The following is a 19244-nucleotide window of genomic DNA, read 5'->3' on the forward strand; positions in this document are numbered from 1 at the left end:
CAAATGCCGTCTGCTTTTCTTTCCTTTCCTTGTTATGTTTTATTTTAAACAAACTCCTCTTCTGCTTGTCCTTTCTCTCTTATTTCCTTTCCTCGTGTCCTCTCTTCTGTCATGTCCTTTCCTTGCTTCCTTTTCTTACTGCTCCTTTCCAGTCAGTTTTTCTTGTTTCATCATCTCTTTATCGTTCCTTTGTCCTCTTCACCTTTATAGGTACTTTCCTTTTTTATCTCCTCGTTAATTTCACCTCATCATTTCTCATTTCCTCTCCTCTTTCCTTTTTAATTTCTCTCCTGTCTCGTCTTTTATTTCATTTTTTCTTTGTCTTTTCTTAATCTCTTCTATTTCCTTTTCTTATATCCTTGGCTCTGGTCTGTTTCCTTTCCTCACTTCCTCTTTTATTCCTGTTCTTGTCCTCCTGGCCTCTCCTGTCATTTGCCCTCCTTTCCTCTGTTTCCTTCCCTCCTTTCCTTTCTAATATTTTGGACTCTGCAGAGGTTTCCAGCTTCATCATTTTAGATGTATTCAGACGATGCGTTCAGTGACCTGTGGGAAATCACACTGTAATACAAACAGTATTTATCACATGACGCTGCAGACAGACGCAGACTCTGAGGGCGCTGATGTAAAGTTTGTTGGGGCGGGGTGCTCCAAGGACAGATGTGTGCCTTCCTGTGCAGATGTTACCAGGGAAACAATGACAGGACATGCTTTAATCACCAGGACGAACAGCTGGAGGGCCTTCCTCTGTCTGTGTGTGTGTGTGAGAGAGAGAGGGAGTGTGTGTGTGTGTGTGTCCATCAGTGCTGTGTGCTGTAACAAGTTTGTCCAGTTAGTGAGTTTGAGCGGCAGCGTGGTGACAGGAGACAAGCGGGATGAAGACACTTTTATTTAACGTTAGAAGCAGGCAGTACCAGGTACACACACACACACACACATACACCATGCAGACACACAGACTGTTGGTACAGATTGTCGTTAGCTGGCTGTCTGCGTTTGTTACATTTCTCGTGATTCACCGTGTCTTTGGTGTCCTCGTAGTCTCGGTGTGTTTGCATTGCTTTTGAAGTCTCTGTGTGTGTGTGTGTGTGTGTGTGTGTGTGTGTGTCAGGTTTAGTGCGGGGTTGTGAGCAAACGTGCAGCTTTGCTTTGGCAGCAGAAAAGCATATTCTCGCTGTAACGAAGCGTCAGCTATTTCTGCCGTTTCCTTTCATGACTCATCTTAACTCTGCATATTTTGACTTAAAGTTCGAGTAAAGTTATTCAGACATGAGCGATGTGCTCTCGGCAGATGTGGCTCAGGAGGTGGAGATCCGCCGTTTGATCCCGGCTCCTCGAGGCTGCAGCTTAAAGCGCATAAAATAAAAGTGAACGGGTGAATGCAAACCCCAGCGGGTCAGTAACACAATGCTAAGCTTTTGTGATGCTCTTTAGGTTTTCCTCTGTTGGCTGAATATGTCAGCCTCAGAGCCTGAACAGTGCTGGACTGTGCGGCCGGCCGCACCAACAATGAGCGATTTAGTGGTGTGTAATTAGCGACCAGACGTGGATGGATGTGAGCCGAACAGCTGAAACTGAGTCGTAACACTTGCCGGCTGCTTTGATTGATTATTGATGAGTATTTATCTCTGACTGCAGGATTTATGTGAGCGATGAGGCTCTCACATGGAAGGAAAAAGTAATTCACCAGTGTTTGCTGTACTGCAGTGTGTGTGTGTGTGTGTGTTTGTTGGCATCAGATGAAGCGCTTTGATTTCCTCTAATGAGAGGGGAGAGCGACCGAATGAAAGGAGGACGGACGAGTGCACAGACAGTGGGTCTGCTGTCCAACAGATCACAGCGAGGTGTGTGTGTGTCGTATGGACATATCACCATGGTAACATGGTTGGCATGGCGACAAAGTTTTCTGTCTGCGAGCTGTCCCCCTTCCTTTGTCCACATCTCTCTCTCTGCGTCCATCCCACTGTCACTCAGTGTCTCTCGCCCCGTGTTGACGAGCTTCGTTAATTAGGGTTTCGTCTGATTGATTTTTGTTTAGCGAGCGGTCAGAATTTATAGGCAAATGGATCAATATGTGTCAGATAGTCAGTCATACCACAGTTGAAAACTTTTCTTTCTTCTAAATTTTTACATTTTTTGTTTGTTTTTTGTTTTTTAAGTTTAGTTTTAGTGTTTCATCCCCGTGTTTTTAAGAGGAGATGACAGAAGGAAAAAACACGGAAAACTTGTGACAATGACTGAAGACGACGTGCGCTGGCAGCGTAGGAAACAGCGATGTATTTACAAAAACATAATTAAGTTAAAAGAGTGCGCATTTATCGGCTGTTTGCGCGGCTGACGGTGTGCGTGGAGGACAGGAGGAAGTCGCAGGGCCTGTCGGAGACAGGAGGCTGCAGGAAGGTCAGAGCTTTTACACGAGCTCCGCTTATCCAGATAATCACCCTCCAATCAGCTCCTGCAGGACAAAGCTTACCACAGCCAAAACAAAACAGAGACACCCAGTGCCTGACCGGCCGGACTTTTTTAAATGTAACTCATTATAACGCCAGAAGCCATTAAACGCTATCAACAGTGGAAAGATGTTTGTCCATTTGAGTCTTGTATGTGTGTGACGACCTGTTTTCTGTGACTTCAGGCACCTGTACCGGCACATTGTGACCACTGAGTCTTTGATGAGTAATGTCTAGAAAGGCTGTGGTGCACGTGTGAAAACAGCACCTCGGGACGCGTGGTGGACTTTTCTCTTTCATTACCTTTCACTTTACAAAGGATATTGTGACTGATGAGCCCGTGAGGAGAGTTGCTGTGCTCTACATCATCTCAGCCTCCAGAATCACGTCCTCCCAGCCGCCTCTCTCTCCGCATGCTTCTCGGTAGATCAGTTACCAACAGAATGAAAATCTGAGCCCGAGCGCGTCTGATGTGCGGAGCCGTGATTGAGGATCTTGTCTTGCCAGCTCTTGAATTAATGATGATGTCCTCCCTCAGCTCCTCCTCATCTATTCTTAATGCTCTCTCGCTCTACTATAGAGTTCGGCCTCTGCTGCAGATCATATCCGCCTCTCTCCTCCATCTTTTACCCTCCCTCTCTCATTTCTTACTCCTGTCTTTTTCTTTTTTCTTTTTTTTGATTGCCGTCTCGCAGATTAAGCATTTATGTTTCTTTTTTTTCTCTTGTTGCTTTCTGCTTTCAGATTTGTCCCTTTTCACCCACACTACCACCATAAAATAAGATAAATTCTTGGTGAAATGAAAAGTACATTGGATACAGTGGAATACAGTATTTCTTTCTTTAGCAAAGGCAAAAATTCAAGAGAATTTAAGTTTATAAGCTCTAATCGCTCATTTCTAAATGTTAAATTCCGAGTTATTTATGGAGATTACACTAAAATAACAGTATTATACTGTAAAGCTCATATTGTGTACAGCACACCATCGTCATAGGGTTACAAGTTTACAGTAAGGGTTGAATTCTGAGCTCTTCTGAATTCTTCACGTTCACAAAAGCAGTTTGAGGTGATTTCAGCTTTGTAACGTGCTCAGGTGGGCTGTGGTGTTTAAACATTACTGCCAAGAAAATATCCCGACGCATTACACCAGCAGCAGCAGCCTGAACCACCGATACCTCAGTTTCCTGTTCTTAGGTGACAGGAGTGGCCTGATGTGGTCTTCTGCTGCTGTAGCTCATCTTTTTCAAAGTTGGATGTGTGCTCTGTTCAGAGACGCTCTTCTGCACGCTTTGGTTGTAATGGGTGGATATTTCAGTTACTGTCAGACCTTCCTGTCAGCTCGAAGCAGCTCGCCCAATCTCCTCTGACCTCTGACACGCTCGGTTTGAACTTTATTGTTCCAGTGATCAGTGCTCATAATGAGGTCAGTGTGTGTGTGTGCTTCAGATGGGTTTTCCCCTTGTGGCTCCTCAGTGGGAGTGTCTGTCCTTATATGGTAAGGACAGTCAAAGCTTCTTTTTTCTAGGGACAGCCAATCAGAAGAAAGGTTTACTTCAGACACGAACAGGTTGGATAGGATGGACTGAAGTTCTGCAAAGTATAAGATAAACAAGGATTATTTTGAGCTCTAATTCATGCAAAGCTACTCTAATGCAATAGAATAACAGGCCCCCTTTAAACAGAAAAACATTGATGGTCCAAGTCATTACATGACAGCAGATCATCTGCAGTTGGTCACTCCCAACAGGTTAGAGTCATTTTAATGTTTTGGTCCTTGAACTCTGTTAATAAACTGGCTTCATGATTAAACGCACAGATTCAAACTTTAATAGAAAGCGTCGTCCTGCTGTCCCTCTGAGTCCCACACCGTGGCGTCCTGCTGTCCCTCTGAGTCCCACACCGTGGCGTCCTGCTGTCCCTCTGAGTCCCACACCGTGGCATCCTGCTCTGGGTTTTCTGTTTCTGTAGGTGGAGCTCTTTTCTTTCAGATCTCCTGCGGGTGGCTGTCGCTGTCCTCGTGCAGCCGTCCCCAAACTTACTGCAAAGCTCATAAAGTCTCATATTCAGCTCTCGCGCAGGCAGAGCTTTAAAAGGCAGCGTTTGATTGCATTAAACGTTTCTGCTTTTCTGCTGAACCCGCGCTTTGATCTCTTTGACAGGTGCCTCTCAGATCTGAGCCTCTGTGTGTCCGTGTGTGTCACTCGATGCAAGGCCGACGGAAATGCACTTGATGCCTCTAACCTGACAAATCCCAAATGTGTGTGTCTCTTTGTGTGCTTGTGTGTGTGCGCGGTGGACATCCGGCCTGTTAATTTGATTGCGTAACGGGCTTAGAGGGCACAGATTGTCTGGAATGGAATCCCGCTCGCTCAATCCATGATAGCTGCTGCCATGGAGAGAGGCTTTACACACACACACACACACACACACACACACACACACACACACACACACACACACACACACACACACACACACACACACATACGTCTACTTTGACATTTGAGGCGTTTAGCTGATGCTTTTACCCACTGCTACTCACGCTGAGAGCAACAGTGGAAAAAGCTTTAGTTCAACAGGAATTTAAAGCAGCTTCACACACACACACACACACACACACACACACACACACACACACACACACACACACAAGGAATACATAACAACAGCCTGGTTGGCATTATTACTCGAGTCCCACTTGCATCTATTTTTATTAGCGCAGTTAATAAGGGATATGCATGTGACGCTGGAAATGTTTCCTCTCATTTCCTCTTGCTGTCTGACACTCGCTATCCGCCGTTAAAGTAAACTCAGACACAGCCAAGATTTCCAGCTCCTTTTCCAGGCCAAACTCTGCAGTGCATGTAAATAAAAAGTTGACAAAAGGCGCCTAAAATAACCCGCGTGCTTGTGAAACTGAGAAACGGGGACCTACTAATAGAAGTTAAGGTAAAACATTGTTGACATATATGAAGTTTTTCCCATTAAATCAGCTAAAGCTGGGAAATGTTTCCCCGACCCCATCAGAATGGTTCATTTCCTCTGCAGTAGCTTTGATTTATCGGATCCACAGAGGATGCCATCGCCCACGTCCTACACACCACTCTCAGCCACGTGGACAAGAAACGGGGTAACTATGTGAGAATGCTGTTTGTTGATTACAGTTCAGCGTTTAACACAATAGTGCCCTGCAGACTGTTCACAAAGCTGAGGGATCTGGGACTCAACAGCCGTCTGTGTGCATGGGTGTTGGACTTCCTCACTGGCAGAACTCAGGTGGTGAGGGTGGGCAGGTGCTTCTCCAACAGCATCACCATCAACACAGGAGCACCTCAGGGATGTGTCCTCTCGCCACTGCTCTACTCCCTCTACACTTCAGACTGTGTGGCCACCCACGGCTCCAACACCATTGTGAAGTTTGCTGACGACACAGTGGTGTTGGGTGCCATCTCCAACAACGATGAGACGGCCTACATGGGTGAAGTGAAGAATCTGGCATCGTGGTGCCAGGACAATCACCTCCAGCTGAACGTCAGCAAGACCAAGGAGCTGGTGGTGGACTTCAGAAGGGGTCAGCACAGAGACTACAAGCCCATTATCATCAATGGAGCTCCAGTGGAGAGGGTGCAGTCCTTCAAGTATCTTGGTGTCCACATCTCCTCAGACCTGACATGGGCTGCCCACATTCAGGTCCAGACCAAAAAGGCTAGGCAGCGCCTGTATCACCTACGACAACTGAGGAAGTTCAGGGTCTCTCCAAAGATCCTCAGGATTTTCTATACAGGCGCTGTGGAGAGCATCCTCACACAGAACATCACATCGTGGTTCGGGAACAGCTGTGTGAAGGACCAAAAAGCTCTCCAGAGAGTGATCCGTACAGCAGAACGCTGCTGCAGGATTGCTCTCCCCCCGCTTCAGGACACCTACACCAGGAGATGCCGGACTAGAGCAGCGCAGATACTGAAGGACCCGTCCCATCCTGGCAACAAACTGTTCCAACTTCTGCAATCTGGTAGAAGGTTCCACATCATCCGGGCAAAGACAGAGAGACTCAAGAGGAGCTTCTATCCCCAAGCCATCCGTGCCCTAAACACACACACCCGCCCTCTCACATCATCTATAATTGACTGAGACAGGACTCTTCCAGACACTCTAAACCAAGGCACAATGTACATTTCAAATCCTTTAATTTTAAATATGTTTACATTGTCTATCCTGTAAAATAGTCAGATGTCTATTCATATTAATGTACAGAATTCACCTGCTTGCTGCTACTACTGCACATTCACCCAGTGTATATACTATATGTGTATATATATATATATATATATATATATATGTATATATGATGTTCTTCCTCTACACCCCCCCCCCCCCCCCCCAATTTTTGCACATGTCGAGGAGCGTGTCAGGCTACATTTCACTGTGTGTTATACTTGTATAACTATGCATGTGACAAATAAAGAACCTTGAACCTTGAACCTTGAAGCAGTGCAACCTTCATACTATTATGAATGAAGTTTCAGGCCCTTGAACTGCACAGGCTGATCAAAAATGTGCAATTTTTATCTTTTCATAACTTGTTAAGTAAGTAAATAAGCAGGTGAAATTTTCAGAGCTGAGAAACTGCAACCAAAGCTGCTCAAAGTGGCGCCGTCGAAAGCAAAAATCTGTTTTTGTTCAGCACAATTTCTTTAAATGTCATCAGCTTTGAGTATCGGTGTCGTGGGAAAACTGAACCAGTTTCACGTCTGTGACAAAAATGTGTCTGGCTGATCGTTCGTGTGATCAGTCATGTGAAATTGTCCAAAAGCCTCATTCAGTTATTTCTTAAACAAACAGAGCCGAAACTTTCAAATGTGCATTGCATCCCCGCTTTCCTTCCTTCCCGCCGCTTGGGTCTGATCATCGGGGAGTTTTGTGTTTGTGAGTCATTATTTTGACACAGGCTACAATTGTTAGACGAGCTTATGTATATATTTAGCCTACCACTGGTGAAAACTTTTATTTTTGTGATTAAAAATGGCTTAAAAGACTTCTGACATGATGCTATTCACCTTCAGAAGTTCAGGCTCAATCATTCACCCCTCTCTCCCCAGCCTGTGATTTTTTAACGCGATTTATTTAGTTTCTGATCTTTCTGAACATTTTTCCCAAGTTTAAAGCTCAAATCAGTGCGTTGGATACATCACAACAACTTATAGCCTGAAGCGGGTGGAGACCAGGGGAAAAGTGCACATGTAGACATTGTTATTGCCTCTCTGATCATTTCAGCATCACCTGCAGTTTAAAGGAGTGCTCATCATTTGCTCCACCACTATTTTAAAGCTTTTGTAACACAGATTTACAATATAAAAGACAAATCTACTATAGTGAAGCACTAAAGAGATTGCACCGGTTTTTGTTTAGTCATCCTTGGACAGAAGTATCTGACTATTTAGCTCCATCTGCTCATGTCTGCTGTTGGTGCTGGGGACATAGTGTTTGGTTGGTGTATCCGAACTTCCTGCTGCTGCTACACGTTTATTAGTTCATGCATCCTGTTGACAGAGTGTTAGTATTGATGCAGGTACTCTTTAGCTTTCAGCCCAGTCTGCTTTGAGTTTTGCCTCACTGGTTTCTGTCTGTGCGGAAACGAGCGCACGGGCCTGAGAGGTGACAACAGGTGGAGGTAATCGAAGAAATGTCACCCGTCCTTTCAGGGGGTGACGCTCGCATTGTGCACATTGTGTCTGCGCGAGTGGGGGCGGGGTGTTTGCGACAGGTGGAGGATGTTTGGTGGGAAGCGTCCACATTGTGTCTGTGCTGGAGCTGAACCGGGTTGGCTGTGGGTTTTGTGGATGTTTGATTTGCGTCACTGTCGCCTCTGCGTCAGCTCCTGACTTTATGCATGCACGTCTGTGTCACAGTGTGGTTGTTGCATGAGCAAGAGGCGGACCACACGACTAAATACAAGATATTTTTAAAATATGTTTGAGCAGTAATATTTGTGACACACAGAACTTTAGAAAACTCCTAAAATGTGAATACTTTCTATATTTTTCACACGTCGCCCTCCTTTCAAAGCAGGGGTGACTGTGGCTCAGGAGCCCGAGTGAGTCGACTCTGAAGGTCGGGGTCTCAGTTCTTCTAGTCTAGGGCAAGATACCCCGAGTTGACCTCAGTGCGTCCATCAGCTTGTGTGTGACTGTTGCATAGAAAAGGACGTGCTTGTATCGGTGTGCTGTCTGCATCAGCTGTTCCACTTTAGGTTTGTCTGCGCCGCTTCTACTTCTCGATCCTGTAAGTCGCATTCTGACCACCGACGAGCACTTTGTGCATTTGCACCTGATTTTATCTGGATTATTATAATTCTGACTTGAATCGCCATGAAGCCTGCATCATTGCGTCTTGTTGTTTACCTTCAGCACTGGTGTGCCGATTGAATCTGTGCACAAATGAACAGAGTTGTGAAAATGAGGAAAATGTGCATATTGGCGCTGGCTGAATACGAGCTATTGTATCAGCACAATAAAGACACTAGATACTGTAGGTTTACAGCCTAATACAGTCATACACAGATCGCAACTGGAATGAAATCAGTCTCTACTGATATGAACTGGGTAATGTGTTAGGAATGAAAGGACGCCACATTGTTTGATGGAAATGAAAGCGATCAGCCTACAGAGGGCTGAATTCAAAGTGAAAACATTTAGGTTTGTCCACTTTGCTGTAATTTCATCCTCCTGGAGCGTTATTGTGCACCAGGAGGAACCCAGGACCCACTGCACCAGACCAGTGGGACAGAGGATCCAAGGAGGCTCCAAAGTGCCGATGCCTGGCCTGTAGAAGTCTGTGCGGCCCTCTGTGGATGTGCCTCACCGGATCATTACTCACCCATCTTCAGACCACTCATGGTGAACAATGTTACAGGCAGCATAACGATCTCCATTCGTTCTCCAGACCCTTTCACGTGTGTCACATGTGCTCAGGTCCAATGGTGCCATGGAGTGAACACAAGGCCCATTAGACGACGTCAGGCCCACCCCTCACAGCAGTGAGACTGTCCTGGGAGACACACCAAACCTTCAGTGTGGGATGTGTGATGTGCCATCCTGGAAGAGTTGGACTACCTGTGTTACCTCTGCATGCTATCACCTCATGCTACCAGTAGTGACACTGACCCTACCCAAAAAACCAGTCCTACAGAATAAACCAGGTGTTGCTTTTTGGGTTGTTTCACTGTTGTCCTTCTAGTACACGTGAGCATAAATTGCTGAAGTATCCTTTGTCTCATAGAGGTGTCTTTCCACCACATATTCACAGCTGTTAAGGTCTTCATCTCGTCACATTTCTCAGCACACATCTGGATCAAAGCATTTTTTTGGTAACATGCACTGACGTGTTAAACACCAGGTTATGTTACTCAAACATACTGATTCTTCTCAGTTCTGCCTCCAGGCCTTTATTCCTGCATTTACACAGTTTTGTTTTGTTTTGTTTTTTTAAGGAAAGTGTAGTTAAATTCTGTATACGTATGCTTTTTAGCATTATTTAACATTTAATTATCTAAAAATGTTCCACTTGTAATCATTAGATTGTGATGTTGTGCAGCAAACTACGGCTAACAGAGCTGGAGCAGGAAGATCTGCAGCTGTAGAGGCCTCGAGGCAGATACTTAGTGACAGAAAGGAGCCATAATTAATGACATCTGAACTTTTTTTATGTGTCACAGATAAAGGAGCCATACAGGTATGCTAAACACAAATACAGGCATTAAAAATATTCAGCGTACAAAGCTGCTGACAGGGAATCAGCTCTGCCACGCCTCTCCTTTGGGAAGAAACATACCTAAAAGGCAGTTGCACACTGTTGCACAACTTTTCAAGGAATGATGTTGTTTAACCTGGAAATTGTACAGAAAAGATTCCACAGTGTTGTCAGGCTTAAACGTGCCCCTGATTAGGATTTTGAACTTCAGTTTTTGCTCCTGTCAGTGTCACACTTTGTTCACAAACCCAACCTTATTAAAACAGTCTTTAAAAAGCTGTTAAAAGCACTTCTATTATAGTTTGGCAATAATTAAACTGAATTGTTTCACTTCAATAACATCACCAGTATGCACATTAACAGCTTCGGGCTGTTTCCAGCCTCTCAATGGGCCTTTGGGTGTGTGTCTATTTATTAGAAGTATCTTTGCGGGAAAACCCCTGAACATTATTCCTTTCTGATAGATTTCTTCTTCTTGTGTATTTGCAACAACCTTCCTGGTCTGTGTGAGTCAGCATGAGAAGGAATAAACATGCAGATGAATGAATCTGTTTCTTAAATGAAATATTTACACTCCAGCATGTTCAGCTGACACTTTAAAGATCGCACTCATTGATATTTTTAAGTGAAATCTGCACGTGGGATGTTTCCCTGAACGCCTGAGTGAGAAAATAGATGTGGGAGTTTTCTTCCTTGTGGTATTTAGTCGTGGGTTGGAGAGTTATGTGAGGGAGTGGGGATCTCCAGGACACCTGGTGGAAACACTGGGTGGAAGGTTACAGCTGCGTGTTGGTTGAGGACTGGAGAGAAGTGGGACGGGAGGGGGGATCCCAGTTCCCTTCTGGATTTGGATCTCTCCTCCTCCTCTCCTTTTCCTCCTCTTCCTCCGGGTATCCCCTCACACTGACTCACAGACACACACTAGTTTGTCCGCCTGAGTCCAAAGTTATCGCTGCTGCAGCTCCCGGCTCCTCGGTTCAGTTCAGCTTGTGATGACACAGTGCGCCGCCGCCGCCACCGAGGCCAAGCCGGCATGCGTGAGCGCTCTCGGCGGCCTCATCAGAGCACTGAGGAGTCGGCTAAAGTCGCTCCGACAACTCCTGAGACCGAACCAGAACGGTGTCCGCTGGGAGAAACCTGGAGGGACGGTTTTAGACTGCTGTGGACCGAAGCTGTCCAGTCTGGCTGTGAGTTACTCTGCATGCGAGGCATAAAACAGTCGTCTTACATCCTCCTGGCAGTAAAAATGTGCTCATCAGCAGGTGATAAATAAGACAAGGAAGTAAATACTGCAGCTGGAGCTGTAATATTGATCCAATGCATTTGAACATTTGAAGGGGTCCTCACAGCGCTGACAGCTTTGATTTCAGAGGATATTTGGCTCTAAAATTGGTGGAAACTGAGGTTTATTTTGAGTTTTCCTGCTTTTCTGAGCTCAGGTAGCAAAAGGACTGAGTCCCAGCTCGGCGTGGGCGTGCGTGTTTGTGAAATCAGCTGGTGGTGTGGTGATATTTCACAGTTCAGATTTACTGTTCATTCTGAAGAAAATGTTAATTTGATGACCTTAAAATCAAGACTGAAGTGTATTTGTTATACATATACTTATATGTAGGCAAGAATAATTCATTCATTGTGTATCTGTGTGTGTGTGTGTCTGTGTTGGGGGCTGTTAAGGCTTCAGGGGAGTCGGGTTACGTCCTCTCAAAATCTGACGTGTCCTACCATCAGCTTCAAAGGTCTTTGTTCCACAACAACATGTCAGAGTGTCGTCGATCTAATGAATACATTTCAGCTTTCCTCTGTTCAACAGTGTCTGCCCCTGCAAAGGTCGACGATGATGCTATTTTTAGACAGTATCTCAATTGAATGTATTTGTGTTTCATGCGTGACTGAACGTTGGTATGGAGTTATGTTTGTGTCCAGGTTATGTAATCAAAAAGAACAACGACTCAGTTTTGAGAGCGAAACTTTAGCTTACTGATGTGTTTCAGTCTTAATGAATTATGAGCAACATCAAAGACTGCACATAAAATGCCGCGGGGTTGTTTTTGTCATGTTTTTTGGACAACAGCGTGGCGTAGCGATTCACTCACCACACGAGCACAGACTTCTTCAACAAGCTGGTGCTACAACTGACTGCGCAGCAGCGTGTATTATATCAAATATTGAAGTAAAAAACATGTTTGGAAGAATTTAACCCAGCACAGTTCTGAAAGGATGAAATTAGCTGGGTTTGTTTTAGCAGGATGTCTCTACTGTAAAGTTGGACATTTAGGATCTATTTTTGGAGACTGCCTCAAGTGGACAGTAGAGGAACTGCAGTTTTTGGCTTTGGTAAAATCCTCAGTAAATAAATAAGTGAAGGAGTCAGTGCAGAAGACAGAAAGTATATTTCATATAGAAGAAGAGAAAGCTAGGTTGTAAACTGAAGCATCAAGCATCCCATGAAACTACTTATACACAATATAAAAGAGGCGCCAGGATCAGCAGATTTCCTGGTCCAAAGCTAGTCAAGCATCAAGGTTGTTACCACGTGAAGTAAGATATAATACATAGTAACAAATTCTTAATAATCAAGACAAAAAACTACTCAGTTGTTGTGCTTCCTAAGTGCTTCGCCTTTGCAATAACAACATCTTACAGTTAATCGTGCAATATTTAGGAAGGAAGAGATTTCACAAACGAGCTTGTTGCAACAGTGGCATCCAGTTACAGTTGAATTCAGTGAGTTTGTTAGAACAGCTCATTCAAATGTTCACAAACTCAGACTGCGCTGAGGTGTTTGACTTTATACACGGGCGGCACCGGGACTGAAAACAGCTGAATTCAAAGATTAAGAGGTGTGGCCAAGAGGTCAAGAGCAGACTGACGCACAAACACAGAGTGCTTAATTTCACAGTGAAGGGAAAATTGAGGAGAGTGAACATCTGGCCAAGACATTTTCAGTACTTTTTCTTAGTTTTCCTAAAGCTGCATAAATATAACAATACAACAAAATATCGCAGGCTCTGTTTGCTACAAAAAACCGTCTCAGTCATGTCTCACCCCGTGATCTGCAGCATCAGCAAGTGTGGCACACTTTAATTCATAATGCACGAGGAAGTTTCCCTGAAGCCAGTCGCACGTACGGCTCGAGTTGATTTCCCGGTTGGAGCAGAGGTTGGAAACATGCGCTCAGTTTATGTTAATCTAATCTGGCGGCTGTAATGTGTCCGCCGGCGAGGTCTGCTGCTGCAGAAGTGTGTAACAGCATCACACCGACTCAATCTGGCCTCTTAATTAGATCAGACGGCAGACAGATGATGTGAGGCTGCTCCGCTGCATCGTGGCCAGCTGTGCTTCTCAAACCTGTTTACAGGAGCTTCTGTTTGTTTGGTTTGGTACTCAAGCGTGTCAGTAAACGCATCACGGCGGATATTTCTGGACGACTGGATGAGAGAACTTTTAAATCCTGAAATGATTTTTTTAAGATTTTAGAAAACGTTTCTTTAGACCGTGCTGCGGTTGTCAGGTTCAGGTTTGTCATGTGGTGTTTGCTGTAGAGCCCAACGCCCGAAACAAGCACAGAAGGAGGTCAGAGGTCAGGAAGGACACCTGACGTTAACTCAAAAGCTTCCTAATGAATATAAAGAAAGGACAAAGTGGCAAGAGGAGACAACAGACTCTGATTTGTTGACGTTAACGGCAGAGTGTTTTACTTGGTTTGTTGTACTTGTGAGTGTTGACCTTTAAGGTAAAAATGCCAAAATGCCAATTAACACATGCATGTAAAATGGTTTTATAAGGTCTCCTGTGGCCGAGAAAACAGCTGAGCTACACCGAGTGGCATTTCGTCAGGGCAGAAAGTCAGGATCTCCTCTCTGCTCCGTCAGTTTTGACATTTGAGTTTTTCTACAAATTGTCTTGACAAATAACAGTTTTCACTTTAATGCAACTTGAAAATGCTGGTAAACAATTTAAAGCAATCTTGATATAGACTCACATATTCTAACACAAAGTGTTACGCTGTAAAAACTCAAAAACCTTTCCTGATTTAACTTCTAGCCACTGGAAATCCCACTCGGCCCCGACGATGTGCTCCAGGGTGGAGGACAGAGAGCCAAACTGTTCCCTCTCGTGTCTGTGCTGATACAAGATGGCCCAGTTTAGCTCGTTTCCTCTAAATCTTCTGCCTTGGATGGCTCAGGATGTTACGGTAGAGCTCCACACTGATGCTCAGGGATGGATTCTTTGTGTTTCTTTAACTTTAAATAGAATTTAAAAGAAAAATTAGCTTAGAAATAAAAAAGGACACAAGTTCATATGGTAGGGAGGGAGGCACTTGTTTGTGTTTTTTACAATAAAAATCCATCCTCTAATCCCTGCTAATGCCTGCACCACAGGAAGTCTGATGGGCAGGGCGCAGCGCCGATGAAGTAAGCAACAGAAAAGCTAAGCTGACAAGCAATAGATGGTGGACTTTGTGACAACTTTGAGTGTTTCCTCCTCTAGATGAACTTTGTAGACTGAAGAGTTTCTTTTAGTCCTCTTGTACGGTGGCCCTGAGAGGTCAAACACTGCAACCTAAGAAATCACCAGTAACAAGGAAAACATTACAGAAGCTCGCAAAACACATGAATCGTGCAATTAAAACACAAATGACATTACATTTTGTTTCTCCCTCACCGTACCAACAAATCCTCTGCTTCTTTTCTAAAAACAATCCTTTGAATAGTTGGGTTTCTGTTGCTTCCACAGCTGTTGGGTCATGTTATTGTCTTCCCTAATCACGTCTGGTGTGTTTTGTGTGCATTTGCTCGTGTTTATTTAGGCTGCAGTGCATTTGACCTCTCGGGGCCACCGTAATCTTGGCTTGACCTAAACACTATGAGTTTGAACTTTTAGGGAAAAGGAAATGCACTTAATTTATTACACTGTAACAGCAAAATGCAGAAGAGTAAATGCATTCATAACCTGGGAAACCAAAAGTGATTATTGAGGATACAATCCAAATATTGCCCAGCTCTATAATCCTGTGAGTGTTAAAAAACAAAACAAAAAACGAGTCTGAAACTGAAACTGAAGTAGGCGAAGTCGTACTTTAGTGTAATACCAATTTGTTCCATAAGAGGTTGCAGCGAGTCACCATAACCTTTATTTAGTGTTAAAGTTTTAAACATTTTTATTTTGAATGAAGGTCTGGAAAAAAGGTAAAGCATTGTCTGGAAGCTGGAAAAACCACAAAAAGACCAGCGACAGGTAAAACACTGCCCCCTGGTGGTGGAAGTTTTAGCTAAATTCTGCAGAGGATAGTTACAAAAACTCTTTAATGCATGTTTTTGTGCCAGTTTAATGTCTGTGGTGGTCAGAAGCCCCACCCACCTGTCGTTCATGCACCTGGATTGTGAAGGGCCAATCAGAAGAAAGTTGGGTTAAACAGGGAGGAGCTTGCTTCAGACGGAGGATGAGTTCATTATCAGATAAATCACGCAAGGCCTCTCTAGTAGAGTCCAAGAATAAGAGTGTGGAGCTGAACATGAGCAGATCAGATCACCGGTAATTAGTTCAGTCATTGATCAGCAGGGTTTCTTCGGTGTTTAGCTGCTCGTGTGTGTGTGTGTGTGTGTGTGTGTGTGTGTGTGTGTGTGTGTGTGTGTGTGTGTGTGTGTGTGTGTGTGTGTGTGTGTGCACGCGCAGAAATGAACCGTAACAGCAGAGGGAAGTTGGAAAAACCATCAGTGTGTTTTTATATATAAGAAGTAAATATAAGATAATGAGGATAATAACAGGTAAAAGAAGCATTTAACATGTGTGGGGGCATGCAGGTGTGCGTATACCTGTGTGTTATTTATATCTGTGTGTGTCTGTGTGTCTGTGTGTGTGTGCTTGGTGCACAGGTGCAGGGTTTGCAGTTTTAATCCTGTGATTAAGAGGTGCTACATGAGCATCCTGTCGCTGCAGCTCTGATCCTCCATCTGCGTTCTGACTCACACACACACACACACACACACACACACACACACACACACACACACACATATATTCAAAACGTCAACAATGCGAAACCCGTCAGTTTTTCTCCGTCTATTTTCGTCAGTCAGCAGTGTCCAAATTGTTTTTGTGCGTTTATCAGCTGTTTGCAGCTCTCAGCCTCAGTCTGGATGTTTGGTCTCATTTACATAGAGCGCTGTGAAGTTAGCGCGAAGAGCTGAATAATATTTGACTCTGAACTAGCTGTTAAACTTTTTCTCTTTTTTTCCTGTTTCAGAATAATCACCCTCATATAAGCACGACTGGTCCTTGTATAGTTAAAATATAGTTAATATAGTTATATTTCATAAACCAAAGTATATTTTATGTGTGACTAAATAAAAGCCCACTTTAAGGAAAACAGTTAATGAGGCAGCTAATGTAACAACATTTTAGTAAAACTAACAATTTTTGTTGCGTTGATAAAAATATTAAAAAGAAGTTATATATAAATTATTTCAAAGGATATTTTGAAGTTGAAAGTAATGATGCTCACATATGACAGACATGGTTATGATAAAAAAAAGATACTTACTTATACTTTTAGGAAACTGGAAGTTTAATTGTGATTAAACTGGAAATATGGAAGTAAGAAAGAAGACGTGAGCTGAGCTAAAGCCACGGTCAGGCAGGGTTAAGCTTTGAAGCAGTGATAGAAGTAAAGGAAAGTTGGGATGCTGAAAGGTAATGAGTGGATCAGCAGGCAGGTTGGAGTAATTCACATCCTGTTTCTCTCACAGCTGCTTGTTTAGGCTCAAGAAAAAACACAAAAAACACTTTGGCTGGTGATCGTATCCAAATGTGTGTATTTGACCATAAAATGTAACTGTGCTAATCAGCTGTGCTTTTATGCCTCATACCAAGTTTGAGCCATAAAGTTATGCAAATAAAATAATGTCAGTGTAAATAAAGGTGAGTGCACAGTGAACCACAGCTTCCTGTTAAATAAGAGCCCGAAGAAATCATAAAGATGGCAGAGGATGCGAGCGCATCAGCCGCTGCAGCGGTGGTTTCTGTGTGCAGGGAGAGTTTAAATACCAGCGCTGGAAAGCAGCGTGCTGGTCGTCCTCAAAAAGATTCACTGTTTACACAACCACGTGTTGAAAAACAGACGGCGAGAGCCTCTGACTAACGAGGATTAGCCATGAAAAGCGGTGTTTAAGTGACTCACGGGTGACGGCGAGCGTGAAGGTTGCTGCCTGTACGAGCGCTGTCCAGGGAGAAAACTGAAAGATTATGCCTGGCAAAGAGTCGGGCTTTACATGAGGCAGTAACTTGTGTTTTTATGGATCATTTAAGGAGTCACTCCATAGCTTTATGTGCTGCTGTCCAGGCCCATGTCCTCTTTAATGATTGAACCTTTGATATGTTTGAAAGAAGCATTTTATTCATAGAAAAATATCCAAGCTGAGGCTCACAGCTTTAGTACTTGTTACGTTTCATTACTTGTTTTGGACACATTTCAGGCACTGAAGAGATCTCTAAAGTCCTCAGTGAAAGGCAGTAATACATCTTATATGGTACTTTTACTCAAGTAGAGCATCTGATTACTTTTTCCACGTCTATTACACGTCCCTCCCGACTCCAGCGTGTGACTTTCCGATGAGAAAGAGGCAGAGAGGAGAGAGGGAGAGGTGTGATCCGGGGAAGAGAGGTGAGAACGGTTCAAATAAAGATAGAAAAGGCGAGAGAATCAGAGGGAACGAGGGAGGAAAGTAGGGAGGGAGCGAGGCGAGGATTTCTCAGAGGGAGAGAGAGGTAGGCGCAGAGAGGGAGAGGCAGAGGAGGAAGTGTCAGGGACGAGCAGAAGCCGGCGCCGGCTCCAGTCGATGCTCGGGAGCAATGTTAGCACCGCAGAGCCTGATCCGCAGCCGGGACTACAGGATCCATAATGCACTGGGACACCCCGCAGCGAGCAGGTCACCCACCTGGGAGCTGCAGGTATGAGGAGCAGGAGGAGGTGGGTGGAAATAAAGAGGATGGAGCACAGAGCAGAGCAGGGAGGATGATGGGAAAGTGGAAAGAGGTTGGAAATGCGGGGCGGGATTGTTTACCTGTTGTCCGGTTTACTGCATGAGTATCCCGAGGAAGGGTGGGCTCTTCAGGAGGAGACGAAGGCTGAAGGATGGATGATGGCGCTGAGCACAAACAGACATGCAGTGAGGCAACGTTAGTCATCCAGCTACAGCGGGAAGCAGGTATCGGGGGTGGCTCCACGACAACTCTGTGTGTCTGTGTGTGTGTTGTCATGTCCTGCTGCGAGGATGACGAACGCTCAGGAAGCCTGCTCAACCTGTTCTGTGATTCAGGGAGATGTGAAGGAGCCGGGACGAAAGGGAACTCTGATGGGAGCTGTTGTGTTTTTAATCCCCGACCCTTCTTTTCCCAGAAATCCTTTCAAAATAAAACTCAGAAAAAACAAGTCAGAACTTGTTCCACTGATAGTGTCAGTGTAGCAGAGACATGAGGTCTGTCAGTGCCTGATTGGTGCTGCTGCACAGGGATGTTTCCTGGATGTGTTTGAATGAACCAAGGCCAGGCGGCGGGCTCTCAGGATATCAGTGTTTGATCAGAAGTAAGTAAAGTGTAGAAAATTGCCTCAGACGGGGTTTGAAAGAGGCTGTTATGGAGGCGACCGAGCACATTACCACAAGTGGTTCGCATATGCAGTCATGAGAAAGAGGAAGTGCATCCTCTTTCAAATCTCGGGTTTCATGTATCAGGACATAATACAAAAACATCATCTGGTCGTTAACAGCTTGTAAAGTTATCTAAATGATTAATTAAAAATAGAGCTAAAATCCAGAAGCGGTGTGTGAAAACTGAGCACACCCCACAGTTGGACCGCCTTTAGTGGCAACAACTTGAAGTAATCGTTTTCTGTGTGACTTTGTCAACCTCACACATTGTTGTGGAGGAATTTTGGCCCACAGTTCAGTGAAGTTTGTGAACACTTGTTTACTCACAGCTGTCTTAAAGTCCCACCGCAGCGTTTCAGTCGGGCTGAGGTCTGGACTTTGACTGGGCTCTGCTGCCGTA

At 44.5% G+C, this 19244-nt stretch overlaps 1 protein-coding gene across 2 annotated transcripts in view; it reads left to right on the forward strand.

Moving 5' to 3' along the window:
* Positions 1-600: 600 nt before the first annotated feature.
* The window catches only part of LOC113029453 (ribosomal protein S6 kinase alpha-3-like), a 37724-nt gene continuing 19080 nt past the window's right edge, over positions 601-19244 (forward strand). Inside the window, exon 1 of one of the 2 annotated variants that reach the window (XM_026180316.1) lies at positions 601-914. In XM_026180316.1, the coding sequence (XP_026036101.1) occupies positions 873-914 (42 nt within the window). In that variant the 5' untranslated portion in view covers positions 601-872. Of the gene's footprint in view, positions 915-10968; positions 11384-19244 lie in introns of those variants that run through there. The other variant, XM_026180315.1, reaches the window with a different exon arrangement.

This window comes from Astatotilapia calliptera, chromosome 9, assembly GCF_900246225.1.
Source record: "Astatotilapia calliptera chromosome 9, fAstCal1.2, whole genome shotgun sequence".
Taxonomy (NCBI): Eukaryota; Metazoa; Chordata; class Actinopteri; order Cichliformes; family Cichlidae; genus Astatotilapia; species Astatotilapia calliptera.